Source organism: Syngnathoides biaculeatus, chromosome 2 (assembly GCF_019802595.1).
Source record: "Syngnathoides biaculeatus isolate LvHL_M chromosome 2, ASM1980259v1, whole genome shotgun sequence".
NCBI lineage: Eukaryota > Metazoa > Chordata > Actinopteri > Syngnathiformes > Syngnathidae > Syngnathoides > Syngnathoides biaculeatus.
The window spans coordinates 18,234,409-18,248,598 of NC_084641.1; the positions used below are offsets into that span (position 1 = coordinate 18,234,409).

Genomic DNA, 14,190 nt, shown 5'->3' on the forward strand with positions numbered 1-14,190 from the left:
ATATTCCGAAAAGCCAGAGTCCAGAAGAATATGAATACGTGTTCGGGACGTATTCATACCTCGCTGGCGGAGCGTAAGACACGGGAGCGGAGGACATCAGGGAGCCTCCCCGGATTGGACAGGCTTGGTCCTCCGGCAGACGGTCTACCTTGCGTCAGTCCCGGCGACGCCGGGTCTTTCCTGCTGGGTCCTGTATGGGCCAGTTCGTTCTGTCACGTCCCATCGGAAACGAGAGTAGGACCCAAATGCAGGAACTCGGAAGACGCAAGGTAGTTCAAGAAGAGACACGTTTATTGTATGCAGAGGTAGGGGCTCGAGCAGGGAGTCCGGCGCAGCAGCGGTAGTTGGGACGTCGGGCAAGCAGGAGTCGGCGCACCGGGGAACAATCAAAGCAGGCAGAAGTATCGACGGAGTCAGGCTTAGAAGGTTGGTCGGAGAACGGACGAAGGTCGGTACAGACAGGTTCAATCAGGGATCCCGGAGCACACGAATGGGACATGAAGATCATACGAACTGGCCCCGGCCAGTTGTCATCGCGGTCATATAAATCCATAGCATAATCAGGCTGCATGAGGCGCAGGTGTGCACCTTCCAATCAGCGCACCTGCGCGGACACCCGCAAAGCTCATGCTGAAGCGGCAGGATCATGACAATTTGGACATAATTGTAAGAATCATCACGATAATTTAGATGAAGATCGAATGCAGTCATTGACCGCAATGCCAGTGACTCGCTTGTTGTTTATGGAACTACCTGCCTTCACTTTTGTCTTCAGTAAGCGGAGAGCATGCTCGTCTACTGAGATAAGGACATTGACCTTCCTTCTTTTAAAGGTAGCAACCAAAATGTTGGGGGATCCTCTCTCCAACAAGACCAAGCTGGGACAGATCGACAGCCGAACGCAAATACGGCAGTGAACTGTTTGGTTCATGATTAAAACTTGCACACAAGGAGCCGCCGAACACCCAAAAGGAACAAATGCTAAGACAGACACTGCGCCACCCACTGACCTTTGACTGTTACTAATGTGTGCATGTAATGGGGACTTCCATCCAGGGTTTTCTTCAACTGAAGATAAAATGTCACTTTTGATACTTCACAAACTCTGCAGAAATATTCCAAATGTATGTCTTGATGTCTGTGTCCCGGTGCAGGTCCAGCTGAGAGGGTTTGATTGTCTTTCGGTTTGTCTTGATTTGAAGCCCAAGAGCATCAAGTGTTGCAATGAACCATAGGCAGTTGTCAAGACTAAAGTTTTAACAATCATTCTATATGCTTGATCTATTAGTAAGAGTACAAAGTTGTGAGTGTGAGTGTTTTTGATTTATATGTTAAGGATTTTTAAACCCATTTTATGGGTCAGAATTGTAGACTAGATTCAAGCTGATGGTTGTGGTCTTCCTCCAGTGTCCACATCCCTTAGACATGGCCCCTGAGTGTTTAACCTTTGGCTCCTGCCTCTTCTAGCTCTCTCTCGCTTTGTTTTAAATCTTCTCTTCCTGCTTCTCTGGTGCCCGGGCTGACTAACCTCGCCAGCTACGGGGTGGGCTCGGCCAACCCGCGCATTTTTCTGTTGTCCTGCGGTCCTACTCAGCGCCACCAAGTTTGCGAGTGGTTGCCTTAACCCGAGGGCGGCGCCTTTGATCGAGGAAGCCGACCATGCGGCTTTTCCTACCTGCGATTCATCGGTAGATTCTCAGGAAGCAACTACTGGCATCCTGTAACAGTCACGCACGCAGCTGGGAGCTAGAGCTGGGCACTTGCACCACCACAGTTCCATTGAGTGCACGCCGAAGGGACAACACGGTTTCTTTTTCCACTTTTTTTGGTTTTAACGTTATTTTCCTGCATCCTTTTACTTCTTCAACCAAACCTACTTTGTTTTCCTCCTGAGATGTAAGAAGAGCTGATCATCTCCAAAGACCAACGACCCTACGGTCGTGAGTACCACAACAAGTGTTGCTAGGATGTATATTAATCTCTATTAATTTTAGGGAAATGTCTAGCGTCAGGGCAGCACGGTGGCTCAGCGAGAAAGTCTCTCACTCTAAATTGCCCCTAGGTGTGATTGTGAGTCTGAGTCTCGTATCAGTACCAAAATATGCAGTACATGTGTGCAGTCTTTCTCTCCTCCGGACATGCCCAAACCATCGCAGTCTACTCTCTCTAACCTTGTCTCCAAAACATCCAACTTTGGCTGTCCCTCTACTGAGCTCATTTCAGCACTCCCGCGACCCTCATGAGGATAAGCGGCTAAGCGGGTAAATGGATGGATGGGCCTCTGTAATGTAGAACTGGTATTTCTCCAGTGTAGAAACCTTTAGATTATGAAACTGATGAAAGGTTTCTCGTTGCCTTTCCTACATTTTACACATGAAAAGAGACGTGGTGCCCTTTATGAGACAAAATTAGTTGGATTCTGACATTAAACGTCGCTCGGACTAAATCGGAAGTGAACACAAGCGTTCACCTTTGACGAATTTATTTCTTAAATAAATGACATTTTATCCAAACACCAACATATGCTACATAGTGATGAAATACTGATCTATTTTTAAATCGGAGTAAAAAACAAATTAAATGAAACAACAAAAATATTCAGATAATGCTGAACTATTGTTCATTGTTTAAGCGAAAACATAATAGTTAAAATCTTGATCAAATGAAATCATAAATATAAATGTAGACAAATGGTCTTACAATTTATTATTGTATATATATATATATAAACAGCCAAAATAAATGAACAAAATAAATCATTTTTTCCACCTTTAATGTGACCTAGAATTTGGACATTGATTTATTTTTGTATCTTATTTTTTGTATCTTTTGAGAGGGGAGGTGAAAATAACTGAAATGAACTTGAATGGGATTGACTTGACATTTAATTTGCTACCTTCTTGGACAGGTCACCGTTGCAAAAGAGACGCTCTCTTGGTCTTTTATCTGGTTAAATAAAGTTGAAATAAAATGGAGAAAAATAAATCTGGTTGCTGGTTCCTCTTGTAACTCTTATGGTGGGACTGCGTTCAGAACAGATCACATTCAAAGTCATGTCCAGTCGGAGTCCACTCACACATCACCATTTAATTTTTTAAGTGGGGGGGGGGGGGGAAACAACATGGGGCCTAACAGAAATATTATTTGCTTTATCCACTATGCGCGAGGGAGAGAGAGAGACAGAGAAAGGGTGAGTGAGAGAGACAGAGAGAACAAGACGCACGTTTTACAATTACTTGTGACTATAAAATAGTGCCAATGTTGCCATAAAAACACATTGATACACATCATACACAACGATATATGAACGCTGCAAGCAACAGGCAGATAGATCATTGTAACGGAGTAAAAGTACTTTTTCTTGTTCACATAAATGCTCAAGTAAAAGTGAAAAGCATCCTTCGTTGGAACTAGTACGATTGATCCAAAATGTTACTTGAGTAAATGTAACGGACTAAATGTAATTCGGCGGCACGGTGGATAGGCGGGAAAGCGTGGGCCTCACAGTTCTGAGGTCCCGGGTTCAATCCCGGACCTGCCTGTGTGGAGCCTAACCGTTTCCCCGTGCCTACATGGGTTTTTTTCCGCGCACTCTGGTTTCCTCCCACATACCAAAAACATGCAATATTAATTGGACATGCTAAATTGCCCCTTGGTGTGATTGTGAGTGTGGCTGTTTGTCTCAATGTGCCCGACGATTGGCTGGCGACCAGTTCAGAGTGTACCCTGCCTCGTGCCTAATGATAGCAGGGATAGGCGCCAGCACCACCTTGACCCTTGTGAGGATAAGTGGCTCAGAAAATGATGGATGAATAAATGTAACGTGTTCCTACTCACCTCTGGCTATAATTCCAATGGGGTAAATACCGCAGCATATTTTTGATTTTAAATTCAAGTTGAGAGTCTACACTTCAATGACATCTCAATGAGTTGTTTTATTCCGGATCCATCGTGGTAGTGTACAAAGCCAAGCTCAAACTACTAAGTTAAAACTATTCTTTGTTCGAACACTAAAGTTAATATTAGGTCAAAAACCAACTTTATGCAAAGAACAATCATTATGTGAAGCGGTACAAACATTTCAACGTTCAACATTTGAACAATTTTCAAAATGTGAGAGACTGCACACATGTACTGCATATTTTGGTACTGATCTGAGACTCAGTCAGTACAGGCCCATTGTAGATAATTTTCAGTAATTCAGTAATAATAATAATAATGAAAAAATAAAATAAAAATAATTAAAATTCAGTAATTAAGGCAAAAGTATCATTGGATAGCTAAATCTCCATTCATTTTCATGATCTTTAAGTGTTTTTGAGATCTTTTCTCTTTATTCTTCTTCTTCTTTTCTTTTCGGCTTCTCCTGTTAGGGGTCGCCACAGCGTGTCATCTTTTTCCATCTAAGTCTATCTCGTGCATCCTCCTCCCTAACACCAACTGCCCTCAAGTCTTCCCTCAGAACATCCATCAACTTTCTGTTTGGTCTCCCTCTCACACTTTTGCCTGGCAGCTCCATCCTCAGCACCCTTCTACCAACATACTCACTCTCTCTCCTCCGGACATGCCCAAACCATATGAATTCAAAGCTGACGTATATAACAAACTCTTGGTGACTGTCGTGTTCTGCATCCAACAGGACTGATGATGATTTTTTTTTTTTTTTTTTTTCCAAATCTGACAGGTATGTTCCCACTCTGGAGGATGTGGAGATGTACAAATCCCACAAAGGACCAGTGAGGGAACTGCACATTGTGGACCAGTACATGATGGAGGTCGAGATTTTACCCACCCCAATTGTTATACCCACCTGGAGATTTAACACGCTTTGATTCAATTGACATTATATTCTCTGCCTGTCAAGATGCCTTCTTACAAAACCTCCGCTTATCACCCACCAGCCATCTGACCCATGTGTGTGTCTGTGTGTGTGTATGTTCAATGAGAAGCACAAACATCCCACAATGCCTTTCATAAAGTCAGACACGAGGGATTTAATAGCCAGACGAGGGCGTCATCAGATGTGCAGCACAAAGACTCTTTTCTAAATGTGACCTGACACTCCAGAAAAATAAAACATCCCGATCACTCTTTTCTGTGTGCTACAGGCAAAAGCGCATATGGGAATAGTTCACGATGCCATCTGATTTAAAAAAAAAAAAAAACTAAACAAAAAAAATATCAGATTAGAAGATGATAGTAGTTGAGCAGTCGGCTTGCTTTTTAAATAAATCCTTTTAGTTTCTAGCTTTGCCATATTTAGAGGATTATTTAAGACTTTTTCTTTGTTTAAAAAAAAAAATCACGTATGATGGCAAAATGCCCCATTCAGACTGACCTGTAAAAAAATGAAAATACTGTATTATGCATGCAGTACTCGGCGACGTGACTTTATGAACAAACACAATTTCACACATCCTTCATTTGCTTTTTCTGACAATGCATGTGTACTCCAAATAGAGATATATAATATTTCTAGATTTAAAGATGTAACAATAGAAATAAAAAAAAAAAAAATCTTTCCGGAAGTCATTTTGTCATGTGAATATTTTACAAGTTGAAATGCTTTTTACATGTAAAAAGCCTTATTTTTCGGGTCTGTGGGAACAGGGATTGTTTTGTCAATGTTGGCAGATTCTTTTTTTTTTTTTTAAATCTGGCGGTCATTTCAACTCTTACCATTCCTCCTGTGTTGCAGATGTGCAACATTCCATACCTGAGCACCCAGCTGGACCTGCTCCTGACCCTGAGAGAACTCCCCATCACCATAAGAGACCTGCAGCCTGTGAGTGCACTGACCCTGAAAAAAAGGTCAAATCCTTGTTTCCCCGTGTCGCATCCCTAAAAGCTCCCATCACTTAATGGGCCGAAAGCGCTTTGCCGGTCCTTTGAATCTTAATCATTTCCTTCTCTTTGATTTGTATGCATTCTTCCAGACAGAATGCACTTTAAGACAACTTGATGATGTGACGGAGAGCAAGGAAAAAGGCTCCTAATCAAATCCAATTTGTTCTTTGTTCGGTAGATGCCGCAAAGAATTCAAAGAACACAATTTAACTTGATATGGGAAACATCAAATCCTCGATGAAGACAAATGAATGAAGAGAGGTCCAAACAAACTAAGCAAATACAGTTTTTCGTGTTTTTGCTCGAGTGAGGATCAATATTTCATCATTAGCCAGTGTGACTCCCTTACACGGGATCATTGTTTATTGGCTTTAGGGACTTCAGGCTGTGAAGTTATTGAAGTCAGACAGCAACACCTCCCAACTCTGATTCTACTCTGTTATTTTTCATTCCTCCCAAACTTCTTTTTCATTTCATCTGTCTCACAATGAAGACAAATAGTGGCGCTGCAACAAACTCAACAAAGACACAAAAACTAGTTGGGCTACGCTTTCGTTCTACCTGAGTGTAATTTAAGTCAAATAGGATGAACGCAACAAACCTTCGACGCGGTGTGAAGTGGCATATATTGCATTATTTCTCGAGCATCTTGTGATCCTTTCACGTTCTCGCGACTTTGCTGTGCATTTTGCCACATTTTGTCACGGTTCTCACAACAAGCTCGTCATTTCCCTTGCTATTTTGGATCAGGTCTGAAGCCGGGCCTGGTTGGCAAAGCACAGTATTTTTTATTCTGACTGCTGTAAGTTTGAAATCACCCAAATCTGGAGCCCCTCCCGTTTGCGCAACACGCTCAAGTGAGAAAAATGGCAAAACCGCCACCTGCGAGATGTTTCTCAGCTGCCGATCCGAGCTGACGCTGCCAGGATGACACGTCTGACTTCACATCCTGAACCTGGCATCTACTGAAGTGTTGTACAGGAAAGAGAGGAAAAAAAGAAGTACCACCTGTTGTGCTTTTCACATTCAAATGGGAACCATCTCCTTCTCAGGATTTTTAATGAGTGATGGGAATTCAAGATCACGAGACGCATTATCAGGGCTCCATTGACAGAGGTTACTTCTAGCAACGTAGTCTTGAATAATATAATAACACATACAGTACATGAACCCCAACTATATGGCAGCATGTTCTTACCCAGCCTTTCCGTTTTCGCCATGCGTTAGCCTCAGTCAATTTTTGGCCTTTTGTAAGTACATCTTTGGACAAAATAAATTTGTTGTGGGACTGTCGGCTGTCTCACCCGTCTTGATGAGGCTAAATTCTATACTTTAAATTCCAGCTTTCATTCAAAAGTACTTTGAATCTCAGCAGAGGCAGCTGACATGTACGTGTACTCCATCTCCATTGTTATTTTCGATGACTTACAGTTTAGAAACATGGCCCGAGTCGAGCACCAATGATTCAATCAAATCAGCTACACAAAGTGCTTTCCACAGATGAAAAGACCTCTCCCTTCCCCACACAACAAAGACACAAACACACACACTTGCACGTACATATGCACACAACATGTAATAGTAAATAAATAGTTAAGTTATTCGGTACTAAATAATACTCAGTATCTGTGTAAGCAAACACTTCAAATGGTTGGGAAAATATAATTGAATATGTAGATGTTTGTCTAATGGCGGCACGGTGGAGCAGCTGTAAAGCGTTGGCCTCACGGTTCCGAGGTCCCGGGTTCAATCCCGGCCCCGCCTGTGTGGAGTTTGCATGTTCTCCCCGTGTCCGCGTGGGTTTTCCCCGGGCACTCCGGTTTCCTCCCACTTCCTAAAAACGTGCAACATTAATTGGACACTCTAAACTGCCCCTCGGTGTGATTGTGAGTGCGGCTGTTGTCTGTCTCCATGTGCCCTGCGATTGGCTGGCAACTAGTTCAGGGTGTCCCCTGCCTCCTGCCTCCTGCCTGTTGATGGCTGGGATGGGCTCCAGCACTCCCTGTGACACTTGTGAGGATAAATGGCTAAGAAAATAGATGGATGGATGTTTGTCTAATGTATAATATGTTGGCGTCTCCTTGTGTTTGCATAATTGCACATCATTTTTGCAAGAGCTGCAGTAAGATTACAAGTTTAAAAGCATTATCCCTCTCAGAAACTGTTGTCAGTCAATCTGGATTCTTTATGAAATCTGGACGACAAGAATGGACCTTCATCCCATTAAAAACCCAGTGAAGTCATTTTTGTTTTTTAAATACATGAAATCATTTACTGCCCTTGACGTCCGTTGAATTCAAATATCCATGTTTACATGAAGGACTGGCAGTGATTAAATGTGTTTAAAGACCAAGAAGAATTTGAACTGAATTGCTAAGCTATTGCATTAAATGAATAATTGCACTTTCTCACTTGTTCAGATTATGCAACCTGGCCTTTGGCATGAGTCGGCCCTGCCCCAGTAGAAAATTAAAAAAACTTCCTTAGTGATGATAAAGGGATGATACACTGATCCTCCATTCTGCTTGACCTAACAAAAAAACCCTGTATTTTTTTTTTATTAAATTGGATCAAAGTGAATTGATTTACATTATAAAACAAAACATTATTCAACAATTACAAATATCACAAAGAAAAGAATAACTTTTCCCTAAAGGCATTTCAAAATATAATGGTCTCAAAAGGCGGAAAAGTGGGGCAACTGGAAAGCGTTGGTCTCACAGTTCTGAGGTCCCGGGTTCAATCCCAGACCCGCCTGTATGGAGTTTGCATGTTTCCCCGCGCCTGCGTGGGTTTTTCCGGGCACTCCGGTTTCCTCCCACATCCCAGAAACATGCAACATTAACTGGAGACCCTAAATTGCCCCTAGGTGTGATTGTGAGTGAGTCTGTTGTCTGTCTCTGTGTGCCCTGCGACTGGCTGGCAGCCAGTTCAGGGTGTACCCCGCTTCCTGCCCATTGACAGCTGGGATCGGCTCCATCACTCCCCACAACCCTAGTGAGGATAAGCGGCAAAGAAAATGGATGGATGGATGATCTCAAAATAGGAGAAGCCAGTGTTGCGAGATGACCTGGTTGGTCCTGTCCAATTTCTTAGGATTTAAGGCTTCTTTAAGTCCCTGTGCACGTTTCTCTCCAGTGTGATGTTCAGGTTTATAGCTCGTCTGGTGAAGAGGTTCTACTCAGTTAGCAATCTTCAAGAAAGTGAAGTACATTCCACTGTACGACTACTTCATTGGTCAGCAGTTGTTAAAAAAACAAAAAACAAAAACATTTTACAGCTCAAGCTTCACGCTATATAACCAAGCACTCAGTTTTACTGTCAGAGTGATTTTTATTTTTATTTTATGTAACGTGCACGCTTCCTGCAGTATGTGTGCGCTTCGCCTATTGCATAGTGAGTGCCTAACAATACAGTGAAACATTGTCATAACCCATTTTCTATTCACAGTGACATTCCTGTTTTAATTATTTAGTTAATGTCTTATGACTTGTTTTATGAGCTTGCATGATACATGATTCAAATAGTACGCTGTTAGACATTTCATTGTATTTTTTTTTTTTACCCCCAGTAACTTATTGGCAACACTCTTGCTAGGAAGTTATTGTGTGACATTAACCAATATCCCATCATTCAGTGGGAACTGTAGTTAATTACTGTATAATCACGTTAAAGTACTTTATTGTATGGTACACTGCTGTGAAAAACATATTGCCCTCCTTATCCCATTCTTGCATTTCTATCCAGTTTCCCCACTTCAATAATAAACATCAGACAACTATAACCCAAATGAACTTAACATGCTGTTTTAAATAATGATTTCATTTATTAAGAGGAAAAAAAAAAAACACATGAGGTTCACAGGCCCTGAACAAATAACTGGACAATTTGCAGGAATGTTTAACGGTGGGCGGCATGGTGTTGCAACTGGTTAGAGCGTTGGCCTCACAGTTCTCAGGATCGGGGTTCAAATCCCGGCCCCACCTGTGTGGAATCTGCATGTTCTCCCTGTGCCCGCGTCGGTTTTCTCCGGGCACTCCGGTTTCCTCCCACATTCCAAAAACCGGGATTAATTGGACACTAAACTCTAGACTCACACCTTAGGTGTGATTGTGAGTGCAACTGTTATCTGCCTCCATGTACCTTACGATTGGCTGACAACCAGTTGAGGGTGTACCCCGCCTCCTGCCTGTTGACAGCTGGGATAGGCTCCAGCACTCCTCTGACCTTTGTGAGGATAAGCAGCTAAGAAGATGGATGGAGGGATTTCTAACTATAGCATATGTTGTGCCATGGCACATTAGTGTACTGCGAGATCATCAGATGTGCCGCAGGAGATGATTCACTTTCACTTACTTGCTAGAATATTCATTACTAATGTATGGTATATATATTCGACTACCGATGCCACCAACACATAGTGGCCGGCGGAGCAATGAAATGCTATTTGACTAGATGCCAGTGGGTGCACAATCTATGTGAGGATAAGCAGCGAAGAAAATGGATGGATGGTTGTTTGACGGTATACCTTTCAGTCTAGTATATCGAAAATGTTGTTTACATGATTGACCTTTCAGTTACTTTATTTTTTTTGAATGATTCTTATGTTGTCACCGATGGTGCAGTGATACACACACCTGACTTTGGTGCAGCGTGGGATCGATTCCCGCTCAGTGATGTCTTCAATGTGGGCCCTGTGAATGACTGGTGACCAGTTCAGGGCTTAGTCTGCCTTTCACCTGAAGTTAGCTGGGTTAGGCTCCAGCGCTCCAGTGACCCTCGTCAGGATAAGTGGCATGAATAATAGATGGATAGATTCTTCCATGTATTTACAAGTGTTGATAACTTTAACACTGCAACTTTATATGCAGTTTAAATTCTGCCTTTTTGTTTACATTCTCTCTGGCACAATTAAAGCAAGATGAATTGTCTCTGTTGGATCAACCAATCCATCCATCCATTTTCTGTACCGCCTATCCACACTAGGGTCATGGGCATGCTGGAGCCTATCCCGGCTGACTCCTGGGCGAGAGCCAGCCAATTGCAGGGCACATATAAACCAGCAACACTTTGTACTCACATTGTGGGAGGAAACCGAAGTAGCTCGAGAAATCTCATGCAAACGCCACACAGGTGAGGCCATATTTGAACTGGGGTCTTCCTACTGCCTTAAAAAAGGACTCCATTGACTTGAAGCGATTTCCAAAGAATGGTATATTATTCCTTTATTACAATCTTTTTCTCTAAACACTCCTTGTTGAGGCTGCTCCTTTATTTCTTTCACACAAAAGACAAACACAAAACATCCTCAGGCTTACCGTCTGTGAAATTTTTGGTTTTTAACACCTTTACACGCACGCCAAAGGGGCTTTTAACTTTAGAGCTAGCACTATATATAAAAAAAACCCAAATCAAAGTATGCTCATCTCTGTAAGCTTTTCTGTGTGTGGAAAAACAAGACAACATAAGCATACGGGGACGGCATATTGGCGCTGGCTGCTGTGGAGGGTTTCTTAATGACGAGAATTCCCACAGCATCCATTTCCTCTCCTCCAAAGAGCTCATTGGCAAAACCAAAAGAGTCCTACTTTCACTTCCGCCTCTTGCTTGTTAAACCGAGAGATTGTGTATTTTTCCAGCGGGATATTAGCACTTGACACAATTACATACCAAATAATCATCTCACCCAACAACACAGGCCTGATTATTCATCTCATTGGGTCAAATGAGGTGGGGTTTAGAATGTTAAAAAACAACAACAACAAAAAACCCCATCACTGTAGCTCAGAGTTATTTTGGCTTTAGGGATATTAATTCAAGCAAAAATAATAAACTCGGACTCTGTGTTTGCTTTGCAGCTGATTGGCCAGAAGATTGCAATGTGCACGCAGCTGCAGACCTGCAAGTCATTCGTTTCCGTGCTGGAGTACCTGCTGGCCGTCGGCAATTACCTCAACAAGAACGCCGGAAAGGAAAAGGCCAAGGGATTCCGCCTCTCATCCTTAGCTAAAGTACGACACGGCTGTTGGCTGACTTGAGCTGTGGTGGCACAGCGCTAATAAGACGTCGCTCATTGACATTCACGTCAGGGATTCTCTTCATTTTGACTCTTGGCCTTCCTGCTGTAGCCACTTAAGTTCATTCAGGTCTCTGACGGTTACGTGTTCAAGAGTGATCGCTTTGTGCCTCAAACTGACAAACAGAATGAACAGTTTAGTCATTCTAGTCTATTGCATACCGTAGAATAGCACAGCAAAGTATTAATTAGCAGTGTCATGCATTGCATGACACTCAATCAAAGAGTAGCATTGCGTACCATAACTGACCATCGGCTGTACCGTATTTTCAAATGTGAAAGGCAAATTGATTGCACAAGAATAGCACAGCAAATATAAAGCAATACAAGTGTATTAATTGAAGAGATTTGGGGTGAAATACTCAGACTGTACTTAAATATACGACCTATCACCCCCATGGTCAGACTTCAGTATTACAAATATAGAAACTGTTGCTTTAAGGGCAGCCAGTTAGGGGAAAAAAATGATTTTTTGGAAGAGCCCATTGCTCTAAATTCTCCATTATTGCTGCATAGGTCGGACGTTGCAGAACTTTATCTTGTGTCAGGCATCTTGTTGCGCAGCTAAGGGGTCCTGGGGAAGATGTATAGATTTTGTTTGCGCCAGCTGGCTTTTTTTTTTTTTTTTGAGAAACAGAATAATCTTTATTTGCCAGGGATGTCAAAAACACACAAGGGATTTGTTTCTGATAGTTGGAGCCGCTCAAGGACAACAACAGGCAACTATTTAGACAAAAAAAAAACAAAATAAAAACATAAAAGAATAAACCATAATACAGAGTGTTACTGAGCAATGAAAGGTTCCCGGAAATGTGGTGATGGAATGGAATTTTAAATGAACTGTTTAAGAAGTTAATGGCAAATGAGAAGAAGTTGTTCGAATGTTTGCTAGTTTTAGTTTGCATTGCTCAATAGTGCCTATCTGGGGCAAGATGCGGAAAGGTGGTGCCCAGGAGGTGGAAGAAGGTCTAAGAGGATTTTACTCTTGTCTTGTATCTGGCAACGTGCAAGTCCTGAACGGTGGCTAAGGAAGTACTGACGAATTTTTTGGCAGTCCTGATTGTCCATTGCAGTCACGGTTTGTCTTTTTTTGTGGCCGCACCAAGCCAGACTGTGATGAAAAAAGACAGGACTGATTCAATGACTGCAGTGTAGAACTGCTTCATCTGCTCCTGTGGCAGGCCGTGCTTCCTCAAAAACCGTCGGACGTACATCCTCTGCTTAGCCTTTTTGAAGATGGAGTTAATGTTGATCTCCCGCTTTAGATCCTGAGAGACTGTAATTCACAACAATTTGAAGGTCTCGATGAGTAGCACAAGGCAGTTGGACAACGTGAGGTGCAGCTGTGGTGAAGGATCCTTCCTGAAGTCCACGATCACCTCGACAGGCTTGAGCGTGTTCAGCTTTAGGTTGTGTCGGCCGCACCAAAACTACAGATGTTCCACTTCCTGTCGATACGCAGACTCGTCACCGTCTCTGATGAGGCTGACAACTGTGGTTTTGTCAGTGAAATTCAGGAGTTTGACAGCGTGGAGGTGCAGTCGTTCGTGTAGAGAGAGAAGAGCAGAGGATAGAGGACACATCCCTGGGGTGCCCAGTGCTGACTGTGAGTGTGGCAGAGGTGGTGCCTTCCTGCCTGTCAGGAAGCTCTGAGTCCACTTGAGATGGCAGAAGCTTGGAAGAGGGGACTTCGTGTATGATGGTATTGAAACACCGTTATCATCGAAGTCTGTTTGGATTTGTGATGAAGAGCTATTTGGATGAAATATTTCAGGCAGCACATTAGAGACAGATTGAGCCATTCCTGATAATTTGCTGCATTTGTGCATGCATTGTTTGGTGTGTGTATTTAACATAAAGCATCTTGTCAGGCAGCTGAAAGGTCCTCGTAAAGAGCCTTGGTTCGTTCATTTGCGGTGATTATAATTGCTTTATTTACACAGTAATTATTGTATGATAATATTCTGCCATAGAAATGTAAAATAATATGTATACTGAGCTTCTTCCAAAAGACAAGGGGCCAGGATTATAGGTTGCTGCACCATTATTTCCACTACATCATTTACGGTACCCTACTAAGTGGACCAGGGCCAGAAATGAATTGGGCATTCACCAAAAATAAAATAAAATAAAAAAAACAATACAAAAATAACTGTATCATCTCCTTCAGTTAGTTTAAGGTTTAATTTTACCACAGATACTTGTAAAAGATACTCTAAATTAAAACTACTGATTCAACTCTTCGAGTAAAGTAAATGTAAAGGAAG

At 42.4% G+C, this 14,190-nt stretch overlaps 1 protein-coding gene across 1 annotated transcript in view; it reads left to right on the plus strand.

The window, feature by feature from the left end:
• LOC133495285 (uncharacterized) overlaps window positions 1–14,190 on the plus strand; it is a 47,766-nt gene that overhangs the window by 20,148 nt on the left and 13,428 nt on the right. Inside the window, exons 10-12 of the mRNA XM_061809741.1 lie at window positions 4,685–4,775; window positions 5,699–5,785; window positions 11,706–11,858. Of these exons, the coding sequence (XP_061665725.1) occupies window positions 4,685–4,775; window positions 5,699–5,785; window positions 11,706–11,858 (331 nt within the window). The remainder of the gene's footprint in view (window positions 1–4,684; window positions 4,776–5,698; window positions 5,786–11,705; window positions 11,859–14,190) is intronic.